Raw genomic sequence first — 21,680 nt, forward strand, 5'->3', positions numbered from 1 at the left:
GGCACGCAGCATGTTTGCTTTAAGCAGAGTGCTGGCTAGGATTAAGCATACTCCAAGCAAAGAACACAGAGGCGTGCTCTTACTTTTCGCGACCCGTGCATGCTGATACATCGTTGCGGATCGCCCAAACTTGCCGTGACCTTGTGCCCGTTTCATTCCCTTTGTCATCACTTCTGCTATAAACTATATGGATTCTGAAATAGGGTTGATCTTGGTTTGGCAGTGAATGTCCGTTCGAACTCCGAATAGGAAAAGACGAATTAAACAGCGAGCTATAGCACGCACTTAGAAGAAGGAAGAAATGGTGTAGCCACTTGAATTCAAGTTCGATAAGACAATGTCACCGTAATACCAGTGTAGGAACCCCATTGTTTTTTCTTAATTCCAAATTGGGTCATAGTGTTCATGCATTTTGCGGGGTACATTATCCATCTAATCAAATCATGTAAAACGATTCGTCTGACTAACTTTGTATTAGGCGGCAGAAAAGTCCTGACGCAACGTAATTATCCTCGCACCGATCACGGCGGTGTCTGGCACATGCACTTGCCAAACCTTTTCGCTCGAGACCACTAGTATGCTGCTGCAACCCCGTAGAGCCATAGAGGCAGACACTTGAGTAAACAAACACGAGGCAAGCTCCGCCATTGCGACGACGACCAGAGCTCCGAAGCGCATGCCAGCGGCGCACGATCACGACATGCTCCGGCGTTAAGCTAGTTTATGTTCGGCCGCCGGCAGTGGCGACTGGCGAGTGATTGATCCCGTGACTGTGATAGAGAGGTCTGATTTCTACGTGCAAGTTGCAGAAAAGAGCAGGGGAATGGTCAGATCGCTTGGAAGCTAGTCTGACTCTTTTTGAAGCCCTGCATGCCTTTTACTTGTGCGCACGTCTGACTACTTTTGGCCTGCCGTGCACTGTCTTTACAGGTCTCTGTTAAGCTAGGCGTCGATGGTAAAACTCTGGATAAAACCTGAGCTGCCGTGACGCCCTGCGGCCCTAGCTGTGCGCGCGTGATAGAGGGGCAACAAGCCATGCCGTCATGCCGACATGTCAGCTGGGGTACCCAAGGGCGGTAAAAAAAAAACTACTTGCTCCAATCAGGGAGAACTTCGGATTTACCTAAACAGAGCACATTGCATGGTGCACTAGTTATCTAGATAACACCCCCCAAGCTAAAGGGGATAGGCTCAGATGCACTATCAATTGGCAAATGAAGATTGGCATCGTTTGTCTTTTGGAACATCGCATGTCACACCGTTACCTAGGGAGCAGTGAAAGAAGTCCAGATAGTAGCCAGATACCATCAGTCACACCGTTACCGATCGCCTGTGTGTCTGACTGCCTGTGGTGTGTGGATAGAGAGCACTGAGCTTTCAGCTGTACTCCCTCCGTTCCAAATTATAGGTCGTTTTGACTTTTCTAGATACATAGATATTATTATGTATCTAGACATAGGGTATATCTAAGTGCATAACAAAATCTATGAATCTAATAAAGTCAAAACGACTTATAATTTGGAACGGAGGGAGTAATTGGGTTGGTGTGCTCTGGTCGGCTGCTCTACAGTGGGAGTGGCCAAGGATTGCCACTTTCCACGCACCCTTTTGACATCTGGCGACAAGAGGCCACTCCACCACTCGGCCATAGCAGAGCTCACTCGGCGGAGGTCGAGACGCTGGCCGGCCAAATGCATCGTGCCATCGTGATCGTGGGAGTAAATGGAGTGGTCGTCGTCAGTGCGGCGCACCAGGTTCTAGAAAAAAAAACTGCGCCAATCACCGTGCGTGCGACAGTGCGAGTGCGAGCATGCGCGCAGCACGCATCAGTCCGTGCATCACTCGCTCGCGCTCACGGCTCACCCTCGTCACGACTAAAACGTTGGGCCAAGCCCGAAACTCGACAAACCCCCAACGCCACCCACGAAAATGCAAATGCAGCCCAACGTGGGAGAGCACAGCCTGGACAAACCCAACTTGACCCGAAACGCAGCGGCACGGCAGGCCCGCAGCCTCACGCCGGCCGAGCACCACCAGTCCCCAGCCTGTCGCGAGGTCGCCTTCACGGGCCGAGGAGGTCGAGGGAAGGCCGGTGAGCTTGGGGCCGGCGTCGAGATCGACTTTGTTTGCCTTGGGCATATAGCAAGGCCAGCAGCGACTTCGAAGCTCAACTGTGCTTCGGCCTTCAGCTCGCCGGGCTGCAGCAATGATGGGCCGTGAGATGTAAGTTGGAGAAGTCGATAATTACCGACGGTAAAATTCCGACTAAATACGGTAATCTTCGAAAACGATCGGAAGAGAGCCCGCCAATGCTACCTACCGCTGCAGGATTCGGCGGCAGTCACACGCCAAGAAACCTACCACGCCAGCACCGCTCCAAGCCCCCAACGGCCCCGCAAATCATGGAATTGACGTGTCAGAGAGGGGCACTTTGAGATGGTAACTGGGCAGGTGTTGCGTTGGAGTGCTGGGTGGACAGGAACGATGATCGGAACTTGGCGTGGCCTGTGGGGATCGATTCCTTCACTGGAGGAGATGCGTCAGAGTTGAAGACGTTGGTGAAAGCATGGCATTGGCACTGGGCTCAGTTAATACTAACTCTGTTTCCTGGAAACTGGAAACGCATTATTGGTCGAAAACTACCGCTGGTCAGCAGTTTCTTTAGAAAGCCACGCGTGAAAAGGGTACCGACCAGGAATGTTGAATGTTGAATGTTGAATGTATCATGTTGCCGAGAAAACAGTTGATCTGGTCACTGTAGTTGGATATTTCACAGAAATTTCACCTCTCCCAGACCTCAAAAAATGCCATAGTATTGGTGGTCTGTATTTGGCACATCCGGATTAACTAATGTATTTTGTTATTCTGCTCTGAATATAACATATACTCTATCCGTCCTAAATTATACGCTATTTTGATTTTTTAAGGTTATAGTTTTTTTCTATGCATCAAGATATACCCTATGTCTAGATTCATAAAAAATATGCACCAAGCGATAAGCGATGATGGAAAGTGTCGTGGGGGTGCAGTAACATATTATTAGTCATTTTATGAGTATTGTAATCCTTGGCAATTTGCTCGTGTGACTGAATTTTTTCTAACTTTACCAACATTTTTGATAAATTGCCAACAATATCATTCCCAACAAACATATTACCACAGTTATGATAATCAACTAACGTAAGACCATAAATTATTGACTATTTCAAATAGAAACTGCAGGGGAAGGTTGTCAACATTGTAGCCTACTAGGATGCACACATGAATGGGAAATGGCATAGAAGTCCATGTAGCACCTGTCGTTAATTAATGTCCGCTAGACTAGGAATTAGGAAGTCAACAAAACAAACTAATAACAAGACCAATGAAAATCCTAACGCCATCTCAGTTTGGTAAAGCGCGCGAGAGATGGGAGATGACGATTACCGTCGTCTCACCCCGGCAGGCGACGATCGGCATGATCGTCGTAGCACTCAAGTTGAAGTTCCTGGCGACAGTGCTGCTGGCAGGACCAGGACCGATAACCCTGCCTGGCTGCCCAGAAACCTGCGGCGACGTGCGCGTGCCGTACCCGTTCGGCATCGGCCAGGGCTGCTTCCACCATGGCTTCAACCTCACCTGCGACGAGGAACAGCACCCGCCGAGGCTGTTCTTGGGCGACGGCGTGGAGGTGCTCGGCATCTCCTTGCCGGACGGCACGGTACGCATCCGGATGAACATTTCGTGGCTGGACCACGCCGAGTTCAACGGCTCGTGGTCAGTCCCCGCGCCCGCCGCCGGGCCCCTGAGGGTATCGAGCGCGCGCAACTCCTTCGTGGCGTTCGGGTGCAACATGGTGGCCAAGCTCATCCCTTACAGCGCGCTCGGCGGCCCGACCGCCCAATCCAGCGTCTGCGCCGCCGTGTGCTCGGAGACGCTCAGTGCCGCCTCGTGCTCCGGCGTCGGCTGCTGCCGCACCTCCATCGCGTTCTGGGGGGATCTCCCGTCGTACGGCGTCCAGGTTAAACACCTGGTAGGGCAACCCGATAGCGCGCGCGTGTTGTCAGTGTTCGTGGTTGATCAGGACTGGTTCAGCAGGAACGAGGCTGAGATGGCGAGCAACTACAGCAAGCTGTACTACGAATACGAGAACGTAGTCATGGCGGACAGTGTTCCCGCGGTGCTGGAGTGGTCGTTGGACATTTTACGCGACGAGGCCTTGTTTGTGCTGTCACCTATAGGGCCCGGATCTTCTGACTTCAGATGCCTGAGCTCGAATGGTTTTTCCTATACCATTGATGGTAATTACGACCGGAGACGGTGCAACTGTTCTGATGGATATGAGGGCAATCCCTACGTCAGTGATGGATGTCAAGGTATCTACCACTTCTGTGTTCTGTTTTATTTGTACCGCTCGTATCTTTCGTTCTTGGCAATGTTTTGTGCCTGCCTACAGCTGTATACGTTCAAAGGTTATGTGCAATGCTTGCTCTTTGTAACCACCCGTCTCTCTTCTTCTTTTCAATACCCTTTTTTCAGATATTGATGAGTGCCAACTGCCAGATCTTTACCCATGTCATGGAACCTGCATCAATTTGCCTGGGACACACCGGTGCTCACCAAAGAAAAGCATCTGGAGCCTTCCAGGTACAAACATGTACCACTACTGCTACATTTTTCAGTTCCAATATCAGTATCATTTGATAGAGGGTATATTTAGGTTCCAGAACTAGTTGAGTTCAAAACGAGAAGTGGAAAACAAATCTAAGATGGCTGCTGTAAAAAGCATCCCAAGAAACACATGTATGGTATTGTAATTGTTGAGTTTATGTTATGCAGGTTTAATTACAATAATAGCAATCAGTTCTGGTTTTGGCCTACTATTTTCACTTCTTGGTGTTGCCAAAATCACAAAAAAACTCAAGCAACAAAGAGCCAAGAAGCTGAGACAATTTTTTTTCAAGAGAAATCATGGGTTGCTTCTCCAACAATTAATCTCATCAAACAAAGATATAGCTGAAAGGATGAAGATTTTCAGCGTAGAAGAACTAGAGCAAGCAACAAACAAATTTGATCAGAATCGTATCCTTGGACGTGGAGGCCATGGCACAGTCTATAAAGGCATCTTATCTGATCAACGTGTTGTTGCCATTAAAAAGTCCAAAATTGTGGTTCAAAGGGAAATTGATCAGTTCATAAATGAGGTCGTCATACTTTCACAGACTAATCACAGAAATGTGGTGAAACTCTTTGGTTGTTGCCTAGAGACAGAAGTTCCTTTACTAGTCTATGAGTTCATATCGAATGGAACCCTATCATACCATCTTCATGAACAGAGTGAAAATCCTTTGCCATGGAAAGACAGACTGAGGATTGCACTAGAAACTGCAAAGGCCATTGCGTATCTACACTCTGCCGCTTCCATATCTGTGTTCCATAGAGATATTAAATCTGCAAATATACTACTCACTGATAATTTAACTGCTAAGGTATCAGATTTTGGAGCGTCAAGATCAATCTCAATAGATGAGACAGGAATACTTACAGCCATCCAAGGAACTCACGGGTACCTTGATCCCGAATACTACTACACCAGCCGACTCACAGAGAAGAGCGATGTCTACAGCTTTGGCGTTATTTTAGCAGAACTTCTGACAAAGGTTGCACCAGTTTTCTCTTCTCATTCATCAGAGGTCACAAGTTTAGCATCACACTTCGTGTCATTGAAAAGAGATAATCGCTTATGGGATGTTCTAGATCCACAAATTATCGAAGAGGGAGGGGCTGAAGATGCCGAAGTGATTGCAAATATCGCAGAAACATGCTTAAGCTTAAAAGGTGAAGAAAGGCCTACAATGAGGCAAGTGGAGACAAAACTTGAAGATGTGCAAGGCTCAAAGGTCCATCCCAATTCTAGGATAACAAGAACAAGCCAAAACGCTCCACAAGATAAGTCGTTCAAGGGGAACAGAGGCAGTGAAGGAACTAGACAATACAGTTTGGAGAAAGAGTTCATACAATCATCTGAAATTCCAAGATGATTCTTATGCACTGTGTGAGTTTATTTAGAAGTTTTCAGTTTCGTATGCACTTTTGCACCTCCAGAACACTAATGATTGATGTATAACCATGAAATTAGTAGTAACCAGTAAATACACAAATAGGGGTGGGAAATAGGAGAGTGAGGGGGTTGTTGTCCTGTACTGTTGAAATATCAGTATTTAAAATAGCAATGGGAAAGTTCTGTAAGAACTACTATTATATGCAGACAAATAACAACGGATATCCATGAATGTACATATCCTTAATACTTCACTTTCAATTGTTGAATTTGCATAAGATAGATCTGAAGGATTGTGAAGATTAGGTACAAACATAGCTGTGACGTGCTCCTTTGTTGGAGGAACCTTCTGTGACGAAAAATCTGACACTAAAAAGTTTATCAGTGCAATTGGATGAACACTGACAATTTGGCAATCCACTCTAGGGCTTTGTCATCTTGGCAAGTGCAGAAAGTGAAGCAACTGCTTCCCCAGTGGTCAAATACAGGCAATTCGACCTGAACTGATTTAGAGCCTCGTTTGCTCGCTGTATCTTCTCCATGACCTCTCCGGTAGGATTGACAAGTACAAGCTACGTGAAAGCAAAATTTAGTTCGCCGCACGAGTATGCAGGCTTGCATCTTGTGTGAGAAATTGAGCGTTCATATATGACGAGCATACCTCAAGACCACGTTTCTCTATTGCTTTCTTTATGTCAATGAGGAGTGCTATGCCACTTGTATCAATTGCAGGAACAGCTGAAAAATAATTTTTTATTATATGCTAGTGAACATGCTACTGGAAATATTAGCAGTACACAAAATAGAGTAAATGAAACTAATTTGTACACGGCATTTTCAGAACATTTCAGTTCTCACATTTTCATTCTTTCAGGTAGGAAATACAAATTTGAAAACTTACTTTAGCTAGCATTGGCAACTCAGGAATCATATTCTCATACAATGATAAGCTAATAAAGAACTATGTAAAGCTGTTGTTACTTTTATTTCTGAAATGAAAATTTTATTTCAAAAAGGAGTTTCAATGAGTATTCCAGATAGTGAAGTGAAAAAATTAATCAAACTCACAAACCTGACAGATCCAAGATTATGAAATGGAGTTCAGTTTGTTTATTATGTGCGGAACTTTCTTCCTCTATCCATCTTTTAATCCTGCGAATGGAAATGCCAGATAGATATTTATAGCAACTTGGTCATCATGTAAATGAAATGCTAGGACACATTCTAAACTGTCAGAAAATTTCTATTGCATTTTTACCTTTATTTTTTGAAAGAAAGCATTTTTACCTTTCATTCAGGTAGTTGGAGTTAGCGAAGTTTATTGGTGCTTCAATTGCCAAGATTAACATTCCAGGAACTCTTTGAGCCTCCTTGTACTGATGTAGATCCCGGTAAATATCAGTTCCCTTAATGTTCCCTTGAATTATCATCTTTGGTCTCGTGATTTGCATCAATACCCTAAATACCGATAGGCCAACCTGCAAATTTGAAGAAATGAATTGTAACTGGTAACTACACAGAGCATATTTGATCAGTTAATATTCCCGAATGCCAAGATCAGGCTGCTTTTTACCGCTATTGCAAGGCCTTCTTGGACTGAGATGAAGATAACGCCAGCAAATGCACAAACACAAACGAGAAAATCCATCTTGTCCATCTTCCAGATTTGGTATACAGCAGGGGCATCAATCAGGCCGATAACCGCAGCGATGATGATTGCTCCAAGGACAACATTCGGTGTGTACACGAACAGTGGCATCAGGAATAGCAGTGTGACCATCACAGTCAGTGCCATGACCACATTCGACATGGCAGTCTTGCAGCCGGCATTGTGGTTTACAGCAGAGCGGGAGAATGCTCCTGTTGAAAAATAAGAGAATTTAGCTACTGGTCATTCCCTGTCTTCATTGTTGATCTGCAAGGAATATAAGCAAATTATTTGGGTCCAAAAACTGTACCTGTTGTTACATAGCAGGATGTACATGATCCCACAACGTTCATCAACCCTATAGCCATCATCTCTTTGTTTCCATCTACTTGGTAGTCCTTCAGTGAAGCAAATGTTCTACCAACGGCAATTCCTTCCTGATATGGTGAAATAAAATCGACATCCCATTAGTGTGGGCCATAAAAACTTGAGATTATTTAATCATAGTGAAACAACATCATGGAGTATATTATCCGTAGATTATGTCAAACATAATGTACGATTACGATGATAAAATCGACAATAAATCATACCGTAAGGGAGAGGATCCCGGTGATAAGTCCAGTCTTCATGGTGAGGCCTAAATATGTGGTGTCGAAGATCAGTTTGTCCCATGAGGGGCGGTTCAGACCACACTTGAGCTGCCCAATCTGCGGTGGAAGGATTATATTCAGAAATGTCTTTAATGTCAGATATTTGCACATGTAAGTAGGAAAACCCAAAATCCTTTTCACTCCTTTTTTTTGTCCTTACAATGCTGATGCCATGATTCTGAGCTTTGAAGAGGAAAACAAGCAGGGTGGAGATGATGACAGATGCAAGGGGCGCGCATGCTGAAACCCAGAAAAGTCTTGGCCATCTCATGCTCTGCATACAGAGAAAATACGTGTCACTGAAGATGAATTATATCGAGAATAAAATCTGGCGAATATTGAGTTCAACTCGTAGTTTGCAACGCTGTTCAATAAGTAACAAACTTTTTTGGATCCCACAAAGACACAACGCAACAACTCCCTCCGCTCCAAACGGGTCTGTAGCTTCAGTGGCCCACCAAATGAGAATCTCCACTCATTTTTCTTTTTCTGGATCCGAACACAACGATACTCCCTCCATTCCAAATTACAGATCATTCCAACTTTTTTGGAGTCAAAACATTTCAAATTTGATCAAATTTATACAATAAAGTACTAATACTCATGATACCAAATAAGTACCATTAGCTTCTTCATTACATATATTTTCATAGTCGGTGCCATAAATCTTTGTGATCCTCTATGTAATTTTGATCAAACATAAAATGATTTGACTCTCTAAGAAAGTTGGAATGACATAATTTGGATGGAACGGAGGGAGTAATTTGGAAAAACTGTTTATCATACAAATATGTATACATGTGGCTGCCAGGACCCAGCAACAAGATTCCGTGGACCATAACTGAAAAATGACGCGCAGATCCGATCCTTCCATGCATCGTCAGATTCGATGCAGACTGATCATTTCATCCGTGACTTAACCAACATGCATCTGCCTTCATGAGCATGATTACCTTCCCGGCCGGGCCCTGGCACTACCCATTGTTCCCAGAATCTTCTGACTTCCGCTGCCATGGGGTAACGGTGATGAGAACCTAGCGCGGCTGAAGGCTAAGCGCCTAAGCTAACGATCAAGATAGCTAGCTTAGCTTACGAGTACACGACACAAACACCAGCTAGTGAGCTAGCCGTCCGTTGTTGCCGAGTGAGGGCATGCACAGGGGCAGCTGTATAGCACGCGCTAGAGACAAAGGAAAAGAGCACAAAGGCAAACGTGAAGACGCTGCCGGCCACTTGACAAGCGCTCGACGGTGCTGAGCAGCGCCACGTATTAGTCGCGTACACGCATACCAGTAGACGACAGGAGTCAACGACGGGATGGAGTACACGACAAGTTAAGGGGGAAATCGAAGAAGAGACGGGAGTGTATAGATGTGTACGTACCACATGCCTCGCCGTCAGCAGGAACGCCAGGAAGCAGACGCCCATGAGAATCGTCTGCCACGACCACTGCGTCGCAACGCCGCATGGAGACAACAGAAACACGATGAGCACACGTTGATTGGCTAGCTACTGCCTCGAAAAAAGGATGTGTGTGTGTGTGTGTGTGTGTGTGTGTGTGTGTGTGTGTGTGTGTGTGTGTGTGCGTGTGCGTGTGCGTGTGCGTGTGCGTGTGCGTGTGCGTGTGCGTGTGCGTGCGTGCGTGTGCGTGTGTGTGTGTGTGTGTGTGTGTGTGTGTGTCGGAGAGCTGCTACTAGCTGCGTGCACCTCCTTGGTGTGGTGGAAGACGGAGGCCATGACGGGGACGAGGCCCATCTCGGTGGTGAAGTGGACGATACCCAGCAGCGCCTTGAGCTGCTGCAGGGACACGATGATGGCCGCGCCGGCCATGAAACCCACCAGCGTCGCCTTCGACAGGAAGTCGATGATGAACCCTAGCCTGCGACAAAGCAATGGTTGTCATCATGCAGCTGGCCTGATCATCATCAGGTCATCACAAGACGCATATGCATGTCAGCATGTGTGCTGTGGACTTGTGGGCATGTGAAGCATGCACGGGACTTGTCGCTAGCTACTACCTCAGGATGCCGAGGGAGGCCTGCACGAGGCCGGCGAAGAAGGTGGAGGTGAAGGCCAGCTGCAGGAACAGCAGGGGCTCGGCGGTGGGGCTCACGGCGTCGCGAAGCATGGACCCCATCACCAGCGACGCGATCGATACCGGGCCCACCGCCAGGTCCCGCGAGCTCCCCAGCACCGCGTACACCATCGGCGGCACGAAGCTCGAATCTACACAGGCGCCATGGACAGAGAGTTGAAATTGCAGAGACAAAAAAAAAAAACAAGGAAGCTGACCGATTAGCAGAGAAGGCCCGGAAGGGGATGCGATATTAATTAGGTATACGTACACAGGCCGATTATGGGAGGCAAGCTTGCCAGCTTCGCGTAGCTGATGCCCTGCAGCCAACAACAACGATGCGTGCGTCCGTGCATGCAGGAATTAAGTTAATACAGTAGGAATACAGTTGGCACACACATTAGTAAAGGTGTTTAAATTTCTCTAAACAAGCTTCCAAATACAAAAGCTGAAACGTCCAAGTTTCATTGACGACCGTGTGAAAAACATCAGCAGGATCTATCCACAGAAAGCGTACAGCTCAAAGATCGTGTCGTGTGAAATGAAGTGATTCGAGAGAGGAAAAAAAAATCGATTTTCATGGGAACTATGCAGAGAAAGGAAGAGGGTGGAAGGAGGAGATGCATGCGTGCCTGAGGGATGGCGAGGCTGGCAATGGTGAGGCCGGAGACGAGGTCGGACTTGAAGAGCGAGAAGGAGTAGCCGGGCACCCAGTCGAGGATGGGGAACAGGTACTTGACCGCCATGAGCCACTGCGTCCCCAGCGGCTGCCCCTTGAACGCCCGGAACGGGTCGTCGGGGAAGAAGGTCTCCTTCACCCTCGCCTTCATCTTGCTCGCCGTGCTCTGCGGCGGCGGCGTCGCCACCTTGTGCACCGCCATCCCCGCAATCTCCGCCGACGTCGTCGTCATTGGAGCCGCCGCCGCCGCCGCTCCTCCAAGCGGCCGGCCCTCATTGCCATTGCTGTAACCACCACCACCACCGTAGGCACCTCTCATGCCCACCATGACGGGTGTGTGTGAGAGAGGAGATGATTGCTTACAAGTGACAGGAGCAAAGAGCTTTAGATGGGCCTTGGTATGTGACTCCTCCAAGATAAGGAGAGAGAGGCTATATGATCAGCTGCAAAAGAAGAAAAGCGGTACGCAACTACTCCCTCCGTCCCAAAAAACAAATCATTTAGGTTTATCTTATATCAAATTTTCTCAACGTTGACCAAATTTATAGAGAAAAGTATTAATGATTATGGTATCAAATAGATATATTGTACAAATATATCTCATGATAAATCTAATGTCACTTATTTCATACCATAAATATATGTATTTTTTTTCCTATAATCTTGGTCAAAGACTTAGGACAATCCTAAAATAACTTATTTTTTTGGAACGGAGGGAGTAGAAAAGAAAGGGAGAGAAGAGAATCAAACGCGACGACAAGGGGCAGGTTTAGGTGTTCAATAATTAGATAGAGGCACATCTAAATTGGCAGTTCTCCTCGTGGATGGAATCCTTAGATTTGATACCACCAATCCTTGTGATAGAGAAACAAACCCTACGCCACTACTTTTACTTGCTTTAACATCACCATTGCATGATCTCATATATGGCAAATAGGGACCCATTCAGCACTAAATGTATATGCATCACTGCAGCACACAAAATGCATGCACAAAATTATTTGCTTATAGGGTGCTTCCTCGTAAATATATATTGTTGATTTAAGAAGAATGTTAATAGATTTACCATGAAAATAATTTCATAATATATAATATTTATTTTATTTTATATATGATAGGTCCGATCCCTAGCAATTGCTGATTAAAATTCTGTCTTCTAGACTGTGTTGATGTCCTAAACCACTTATTATTTGTGATAATCTAAACTCGATATTGCTGCACTACTCTAGAGGCCTAACCTGTGGCACAGTGAATGGGAGAACGAGAGAATTTCACGCTTGGCATGCTACCTATATATGCTGACATGCTGTATAGGGGTGTGTGCCAAGGGTCAAACTATACATACGTGCCACTGAACATTGACATGTAGTGGCCATAAAAACTAAGATTCGTCAAGTTGTTGCTTATCAAAAGAGGATGTGCATAGTTCTTTGGGAACATTTGAGAACTTTGATCTGCAATACATATAACAAGAATATTTAGAATTATTCATGAGAATGATACTTATGGATGCATACTTAAAAAAATAATAGTATTTTTTTATAAACTATGTCAAATTGATGAGATCAAAAGAGGACTAGTAGTTGAGATGAGGACGAAACATGTACATCATCTTTAAGAAAATTGGTTGTAGAAGTATTGACAGACCATGCTAAGAAAGGCTAAAAAGTGGACACCAAGATAGTTAAGTCATTTCAGGCTTCGTTCAGCATTTTAGTGTCAAACTCGGCCTGACTAGCTAGTGCTTACAAAAGCTACATGACTAGTGTCGAACATGTGGGTTGTAGCAAGGTAGATCGAACTGTCATGATCGGGGGCTAGACCATGGCATATACACATTGGACATAAACATATTCAAGATCATATACACATTGTGGCGCAACAAATTCATGATTATAACAAGAATTACCGAGGTAGTTATTTATGTGAATCCCTCTCACCGCACGACCATGGCTCAGTAGGAACATCAAATAGTCAAAATACGCGAACATGCTTGTATCGCAATGGTGACATCTCCTGGAGAGGAGCACACCAGCCCAAGTTGGATTCCCAAAATTAAGTCTGCAGGTCCTGAACATATGCGTTGGGGGCATGTGTGGGTGTAGTGTGTGTTTGTGCGCGCGTTTAGATACTACATTGTACTGTAGTTGTTCATTATAAAAAAAATAAAAAAAATACACCATAAATAAATACTAACAAAACTATGGCCCCAATAAACTTAGGAAAATTGTAGCGAAGAAAGAAGAATGTAAAACAAGAGACATTAAAAACAACATCTACAGACCGCATAATAGTTTCAATGGTCCAATGCAATCCTAAAACGACTTAACAGACAACTACACTTACGATAGTCGATAAGTCATCTTTTCTGTTGCCTTAAAACTCTAAAATCACCCTGTCCCAACCCCAGGAAAAAGAACCACCCTAGGTTCAAGCTTGTGCGGAATCTTGTCCAGTGCTACCAGTGCTATGTGCCAAACATATGCTTTGTCTCCATCATATGTACATGTGTTGGTATGCCATAATGCCATTTGTGAAGGCATAATTGAGTCGTCATTCTTCGCAAGATTCCAGCAAACAGAAAAAGGTGATGGATGGAGAGGATTCGAATATAGATGTGTGGCGAGCTTTACGCAAAGCGTTAAGCGAGGAAACTGTGCGAGTGGTGAGCGTGGGTGGTGGTGGGGCGGTCGGATCGACATGACCGCCCGGCCGGGCACCGTCGACCGCGGATCACGGGGTCCCATCGCATCCCTGGGGTTTGAAGAAGATGGCAAGGATATGAGACCACCAGATAACCACTACGGGGAAGAAGATAAACCACCATAGACTATGAGTGAGAGAAGAGAGCTAATGGATAGAAATGTAGAAACGGACGTCGAGCTGCCTTTTGCGTAAAGAGGTCTCGCTTTGGAGATCAGTGAGTGTGAGTCCATCCCGTCTGCAGCGGCTGGGAAAGATTCTCCGATCCATTGCCGCTTTAATGATTCCCTACTCGTTTTCGAAGCATGTAGGCGTATTTTTAAGAGAAAAAAAAGAATTTTGTGTTCTTCTCAAATTAACGTGTGTTGGCACTTGGCAGTGCTGTTATGAATCTGCTCGTCACTGTTGTGGGCTTGTGGCTAGCATGCATGGAGTCGGCAGTGTAGCTCAAGCTAAGTGGCAGGCTCACAGAGAGGCTTGTAGCTCTCAGTGTAAGCGGCGGGAGGAGCAGTGGTCCTGTCCACGGGAAGGGAGCACCGAACACCGAGCAGAGAAGATGCGGGTGACTGTGCGGAGTGCGCGGGAACAGCAGCGCGATTTGGCCTTCTTCCCCTCCGATCCGATCCCCGGAGAGATCAAAGGCGGCGAGGTGAGGTGAGGTGAGGTGAGCCATAGATTCCGCCGCGCGCTGCCACTTGCCAGGTCGACGTCGCCTTTCGGAGTAGAGCCATGGGAGAGACGCCAAGGTTGAAGATAGGGGGGCCAGATCTCCTCACGAGTCGCCGCCTATCAGGGCGCATTTACTTCCTCTTTCGCCTCTGCTGACATCTGGTTCACGTCATGGCCCATGGCGTGCCGCTCGCGGCTGCAATTTCTTTTTCCCCGTCAAAAGACTTGCGATCTAGATCAAAATGCATTTGCAATTTGTCTCAGGCAGTCAGGCCTGCCTAGAGATGTCCATGGGCCAAAGATGTCTGGATTTTTTTTAGGCCCCTGAATTTCCTGGACCAGCTATAAAGACCCTACCTGGGTTGTGCGGCCCGGTACTAGCCTTTCAGCCCAGCAAGTCCGTCTGGCTCACGCTACGGGGGCCATGTTTCTTGCACACACAACCACTCCAACGTGAGTACGTGATCGCTGCTCCTTGCTGAAGCACACGCGAACGAACATCAGTCTACTCTCTACGTCATGTACTCCTGTTGAACCTAGTATTGCATTGTTGCGAAAACTGGCTGATGCAAGAAACAAATGTCTCTACTTGTTTTGTTGACACGATGATCCCTCACATCCCAGTGGAATTGCATTCATATGTAACAGCGGTTACAGTAGGCGAGATCACCCGGCCAAGACGCCAAGTCTCAAAGAAAGATGCTGCGCCGATGGTAGCCTGATACTGCAGATCGCGGTCACATGTGTTTGGTATGGAGTCGGGCGTTTGCTCATGTTTCACTCTTGCTCGTGTCTTGGTCTGGCGGTAGGCCTGAGTGAAGACGGTGCAGAACTTTGCCATGGAGACTTTCCACCAACTAGGTAGTGATTCACTGCCACGTAGGGGACAGTCTGACCATCATGAACACCCACCCCGTACCATGTTCATGGCTCCTTTTCTATTTTGTACGTTCTGCAGTCGGTTGCGGGTGCAAGAGATATGATTCATATAAATCGTTCACCGTTGTTCATTTTCTTCTCTTCCGCAAACAGAGTACAAATGATCAAGTGTGCTTAGTATTCATTTCCATGTCACAGCTCTACGTCGTAGTATAATGTACGTCGGATTAAAATGTAATTATACCACTCATTCAATCGATGAAGAGAATCCTCAGATTCAGTACATCTTTCTTCTTTTAACACTGACAAGTCAAAATGTGAATGACAAGGCGTATCAAGTGCAGTACTAGTGCTGATCATTAGTTCCTAATTAAACTTGTATAACCATGACACCGAAGAGAGCTACTTGTAAAATTAATTACTGAGCTACTAGAAAGTACTAGGGGAGGGCCGAAAATGCTCAGGGACCGATCGATCCAACTGCTCGCACCCGTCAGCGCCGATCTTGGTGAATGCCCGGACGAGCTGCGGCACGACGCTGCGGAGCGCGAGCCTGAAACCCTCCGAGCACCGCCGCTCCCCGCTCTCCTCCACCGTGGCGCGCGCCTCGCCGTCGAGCGTCCCGACGGGGCACCCTCGCTGCACGTACGCCGCGCAGGCCCGGAGCACGAACCTGCCGCGGCGGCGGAAGTGCTCCCTGACGAGCGCCTCGGACCCCGCCGGCGGCCGGCGCAGCAGCTGCATCATGCTCCGGAGCGTGAGGTAGGCGTTCTCGGCGTAGGGGAGCGCGTTGCGCGCGCCCTCGGACGTGCCAAGCATCTCCTCGTATCCGGCCTCGTTGTAGTAGGGCTGCTCCGTGAGGACGAGGCCCTGGATGGAGACGAGCACCTGGAGGACGGTCGACGCCGCCGGCGACCAGAGCTCGGGGCCTTCGCCGTCGAAGGTATCGAGCAGGCTCAGGCACACGGTGCCGGACTTGTCCAGGTTCGGGTTCACGCTGAGGCCGAAGGAGTGGTAGTACACCTGCGGCGGCACGGCGGGGTACGACGGCGGCAGCTGCGCGTCGAAGAAGAAGAGGCCGTCCTGGTACGGCGTCCCCGCCGCGCCCACCATTGCCGCACGGAGGAGGTCCATCCGGTCCTCGAACGCCCGAACGTAGATAGTTTCTGCACCATACACATGGAAATTAAAGTGAATGTAAAACATCATTAAGCACACAATTAAGGAAATCGTGGTAGAATTTTTCAGTTGTGGTGTATACCAGCTGGTATGCTGTTCTCCAGAATTTTCCACTCGTTTTGCACTCTCTTCGTCCACTTTCTACCTACGCCAGCACCCTGCATGCAGTTGATCGATTCAAAACTAAAACATCAGATTGGCCAATGGCCGTTATGCTACCAGAAATAGCTATGTTTGGCAATTAGAGGGGATATATGTGTAGTCAAATTAAATCTTTTGTTTTGAAGATATATCCATATAAAAGATGCACAGAAACAATTCTTCGTGATACATACTTTCGGTTTTATAAACTTCTGACAAATATATTGCAGTAAAATACAACTGTGTCAAATTGCTTTTTTTTTAGAATTTTAAGCCAAAACACTTTTCTAACTACAATGTAGAGCTAGATAGCTTACAAATAAATTCTGCATCCTGCATATTCAATACAAAATTACAAATATGTATGAACATCACTGCATCGCTGATAATCCATCAAAAACCCTAGGTCCGTAAGCATAGGGTGTGAGTACATATGTATATAATCATATAAGTACATTGTTTTATAGGGATAAGCGTGCATATGTGTATGCGAAATCATCAAATTAACTACGCACCTGCACCGTGTTATTTAGGTAATGGTGATCTGAAGGGCTTTGCACAACGTCAAACTGTAGGAAACGAGGCAAGCCCTCACCGCTGGCAGCACCGGCTGCCACCTTTACCTCCATGGCAGAGTCACCGCCACCCTCATCGCCTCCATCGTCATCTTGTCCTTCACTTCCATCAGTGGGATCACCTTTATTGTCGGTTTGACACTCAGCGAGAACATTAGTGGTGCTATCGCTATCGGTGGCGGTAGGTTCTTGAGACTTCTCTTGTGCCTTTATCCAATTGAGATGTTCCTGATTGAGCTCGTCTTAGAGCTCGTCGACATGTTGCCGTCGGATAACAGCTATCTCATGAGGCAGCACCTGAAGTTGGCACCCATATATGAATGGAATTGGAATCAGAGGATTAATTAACTCACTCGATGATCATGATAGTTTTCGAAGACCCAATGGTCAAGATTAATTGTATACTAGTACTGAAAACTTCACCTGTGATATATGTAGTTCACATAAGTAGGATATGTAGTATAAGGATATCATGGTAAAAGAACATAAATGACATCGCTATAATAAATTTTTTTACACTAGCATAAAGTCTACAAGAGCGTTCCATTTGGAATCTCATTTTTTACAATGTAATAATTACTAAATTGCCTATAATAATGGACGGTTTGATCTTCTCTTCTCTATACTATATACCACTAGATAGTATTGTACATCGTAAAAGAGCTCGATCAGTGTACATACCTTGGACGTGTTGCCGTCGCCCCAGCTGACCTGAACATGCCCGTCGTCGCAAAGATCAATAACATATCCAACCCATGACAAATCATCACTAGCGGCGGCGGTGGCAGCGTTGGGGGCAGCAACTCCCTTACCATGTTGTGCCGCTGCACCGCCGTCACTGCCGCCGGCTGATTCCGGCGACGGCAGGCGTACAACGACATTTCCGTACAAAATACCGCAATCTGTCCCGAGATAGTATGCGCTCACGGTTTCGTCGCACTCGACCTCCGGCTCCTCGCCCGGCGACGAAGGCTTGAGCCATGACACGAGCACGGTGTGGTCGTCGCAGTCGGCGCTCCTGACGACGCCGACGCGCACCTCGCCGCCGCCGCCGTCGTCGTCACAGAAATCAACATGGGCAACAACACGTTCTCCCGGGAAGAAGTCGTGGTCTCTGAGCGCCACGTAGGGCTCCAGCGACGCCGAGGGCACGCCGCGCCGCCGCGTGCCGTCCTGCCACAGCACGTCGACGGTGGTGCGGGCGTCGGCGACGCACATGGACCGCTGGAACTCCTCGTGCTCCCGGTCACCACGACGATCATGGGAGTTTCGGAAGAAGCAGTGGTCGGCGACGCCCCAGCCCCAGTCGGCATCGGAGAAGACGAAGGTCAGGCTGCCGACGTCGCGCTGCAAAGGCGGCGGCGCGGACGCTCTGACGAGGCGGCGGTCGGCGCCTAGCTTCGCCGACGCGACCCAGTAGACGAGCGCGCCGGCTATTGTCACCTCGCAGACGGTGCCCTCGACGCGGCTAGAGTTCCAGCACCCGTTAAGCCATTGGCAGGTCTCGAAGGTGTAGCTGGTCGCCGGCGGCAATGACGACGCGCTGCCCGGGATAGTAGGGGCTGTTCACGGCAGGGACGTGTCCGTGGTCATCCGCCTTGACTCGTAGCTTGCTCGTGGAGCCCGGCCGGGTCGAGCCTGCAGACGGCGCCGTCGTCGAACAGCACGTCGACGTCGAGGAACACCCTGACGACCACGCCGAGCCACGGCCCGGACACGACGAGGTCCCCGTGGCAGAGCTCCCTGACGCGCCGCAGCTCGCCCGGCGACACGCCCATGGCGACCACCGCCGGCTCGCCTTCTTCTTCCCCGCCGCCGCCGTTTAGCTGGATAAGGTCGAGCTCCGTGGCGATGCCCGTGACGACCCCGACCTGGCCGCCGAGGTCCGACAGCAGCGCGACGGCCTGGCCCCGGTAGAGAAAGGCTGCCCCGGTCGACGACGGTAAGGTCACGGAGCTCCCGGGTCACGACGGTGCCGTCGGCGCACAGCACTTCCGCCAGTTGTTCGCCGGGCTTGGGAAACGCCTTCCCGCGGTCGCCATGCGTGCCTGTCGGATTGAACTTCACATGGTCCTGGTTGTAACTTAGCTTGTTCGCTTCAGCTTATCAGCCACCGAACAGTGTTTTTCTCTCATAACAAATCAGCCGTTTCAATTTTTCAGCCGGCTTACAAGTTCAGCTGAACATTACTACATGACGCACCGGCGTGGCCGCTGCCGGCGCGGGCTCGCGTGTGTCTGCACCGCGGGCTCGCCGTCGTCCATTATTGTTCCTTTTGCTTCTCGTCGATGCAACTTTGGATGTTTCTCGTCGTCCAACATGTAGATGTAGTAGTACGAACGTGCGCATGTACAACTCGGTAACAACATCACCAAATATGCGTGAACGAAAAGGACAATGACACCATATATGACAATCAATGGTACAACATTATTCACTCGATCGATCATAACAATTTGAAGATACATCATTTCATGAAAACACTTATTGCATTCACCAGTTGGGCTCTTGCGATTGTTTCAGGTGTGGTGGGCAGTGCGGATTGCAAGCAGGGCAGTTCGCCTGGCATTGTTCTAGTGTGCGAAAACATTTTGGCTGATTTGGCCTTTGGTTCTCGCAGCAATTGCAGTTCCCATTTGGGTCGCAATTATCTGTTATGATGCAGAATATCAACACAAACTTATCCTCACTCGAGGTGGACTTCCCTTCACTAGCATTAGTTGTTGTGTTGGCCAGCAGGTTACTCGGGTAGCTTCTTCTTGCAGCTACGGCGGCCTTGGGTCGTTGCTGGGAATGACCTATCAATTAAATCGTAATGTTTTTTGTGCTCATCAGTACAGTAACATGTACAAATTCATCTAGTGAGAAGCTGCAAAGTTTACGTGTATATACTTACATTGTGCAGGCACTGCAAGACATCCAAGGAACACGACGAACAAGATGGTCATCGCGAATAACAGGCTGCCAGTGTTGCAACCCCTCATGTTGAGTCTCAATTGTGTGACCGCCATGTTGGATGCAAGCAAATGCGCCTCCTGCCTCGTTATATAGGGAGGTCATAGTACTTTGGAATTACTGTATGTGGTTTTCCATATCAATTTGTTCTTCCATCTTTATTATTACGTTTGTCAAGAACCAAATACAATAAATCGAACGTAGAGGTTAAGCTATCACTACTACTTAATGTGGTTAATGTGGAAGGAGTTATTATATAACACGTTAAATGAGAAGCCACATGCTCAATGGATTCTTCCTAGTTGTGTAGTGGAAGGAAATGATGTTAATCAATGAAATACTTATTGTTGGTGGGAAACTAAACAATAAAATAACTTGAGAAATTTTTCTAAAATAGCCGGAATATAAAATGTGTTGTCAAATTAATTAGTTAAATGTCTTAAACAGCTCATAGAAGTTTCTCTTATTTTCTTTTGCATATAGAATACAAGTTTAATTGGAGATGTCAATGCAAACTATAGGTGGCTTATGAGAGGGGGTTCAATACAATTTTACCATTTTTTAATAATGTGGCCAAGAATTCTACATTTCTAATATATATGCTACTAGAAGAACGGATACTGCACCTTGTTACCCATGACCACAACAATAAAGCTTGCATTTGATTTTATCCACTGAAGAACACGAAACACATGTGGTATCTTTTCATTATTAAAAACAATAGTTATTGCAGTTCTTTCCCTAGAAGTGACTCCGTCGGTAGCCAAACATATTGGTCATTTTCATCAATTTTAAGGTGTGACAAGCTCGTGCGTGTATGGTAGGGGTAAGTGTGTGCATTTAATTTCGCAAATTAAAGAAAAAACAATCTAAGGCGCACACAGTCACTTTTATACCGATGGAGTTGGACAAATGAATGAATTCATGGCTTTACGGTATCCCACCCCTGAAGGAAAGCCATGCGTTAGCCAGGGTTACAAATTTCGGCGAAATTTTGCTAAAATATCACGAATTCCGGTGGTGATCAAAAGAAAAGTTTCAAAATTTATGGCGAAAATTCACTAAAATATGTGATCGAAAGAAAACTTTCAAATTCACTACTACACTAATGCATATACTTTATTGTAAATATAATACTCTAGACCATATTTTATGTTGCATATTCTTCAACGATAGCTAGGGTTTTATTATTTGGGAGGCGAGCTCACCGGAGGAGCCCCGCGCCTATAAAACGTACAGACCATGGGGGCGATGGTGTGTGGATATGGCCAGCTCGTCCTGCCATGGACGAAGGCCACGGCCGGCGGCGTCTGTGGAGGGGCAAGCCTCCTCCAGCAGGAGGAAGAAGAGGGCTCGCTACCCTCCTCCCTCACCGGTGACGACGTCGTCCCCGTCGTATCTGCCGTCATCCCCTTCGTCGTTCTCGCCCACGTCCCCGTCGTATCCGCCGACGTCGCCGTCGTACTCTCCGACGTCCTCGTCGCA

The 21,680-nt window shown here is 47.3% G+C and overlaps 2 protein-coding genes and 1 pseudogene across 3 annotated transcripts; 1 reads left to right on the forward strand and 2 right to left on the reverse strand.

Moving 5' to 3' along the window:
- The first annotated feature begins 3,329 nt into the window (after positions 1–3,329).
- Positions 3,330–6,303, forward strand: LOC117864398 (wall-associated receptor kinase-like 8). 2 transcript variants are annotated; one of them, XM_034748495.2, is made up of 3 exons: positions 3,330–4,355; positions 4,543–4,626; positions 4,819–6,303. In XM_034748495.2, exons 1-3 carry the CDS (start codon positions 3,365–3,367, stop codon positions 6,018–6,020), a joined length of 2,277 nt encoding a protein of 758 aa, XP_034604386.1. In that variant the 5' UTR covers positions 3,330–3,364; the 3' UTR covers positions 6,021–6,303. The 2 variants fall into 2 exon arrangements, with proteins under 2 accessions (XP_034604386.1, XP_034604385.1); XM_034748494.2 differs by having other exon boundaries at positions 3,341–4,355; positions 4,519–4,626.
- LOC117864399 (probable sulfate transporter 3.3) lies at positions 6,265–11,534 on the reverse strand. The gene is made up of 13 exons (XM_034748496.2): positions 11,048–11,534; positions 10,687–10,735; positions 10,360–10,567; positions 10,049–10,220; positions 9,725–9,790; positions 8,502–8,615; positions 8,282–8,398; positions 7,999–8,125; positions 7,614–7,900; positions 7,328–7,518; positions 7,113–7,192; positions 6,702–6,778; positions 6,265–6,612 (listed from the first exon to the last, which is right to left on the reverse strand). Exons 1-13 carry the CDS (start codon positions 11,420–11,422, stop codon positions 6,463–6,465), a joined length of 2,013 nt encoding a protein of 670 aa, XP_034604387.1. The 5' UTR covers positions 11,423–11,534; the 3' UTR covers positions 6,265–6,462.
- Positions 11,535–15,774: 4,240 nt separating this feature from the next.
- Positions 15,775–20,251, reverse strand: LOC117864874 (probable ubiquitin-conjugating enzyme E2 23; annotated as a pseudogene).
- Between the last annotated feature and the right edge of the window lie 1,429 nt (positions 20,252–21,680).

Source organism: Setaria viridis, chromosome 7 (genome assembly GCF_005286985.2).
Source record: "Setaria viridis chromosome 7, Setaria_viridis_v4.0, whole genome shotgun sequence".
NCBI classification, from domain to species: Eukaryota; Viridiplantae; Streptophyta; class Magnoliopsida; order Poales; family Poaceae; genus Setaria; species Setaria viridis.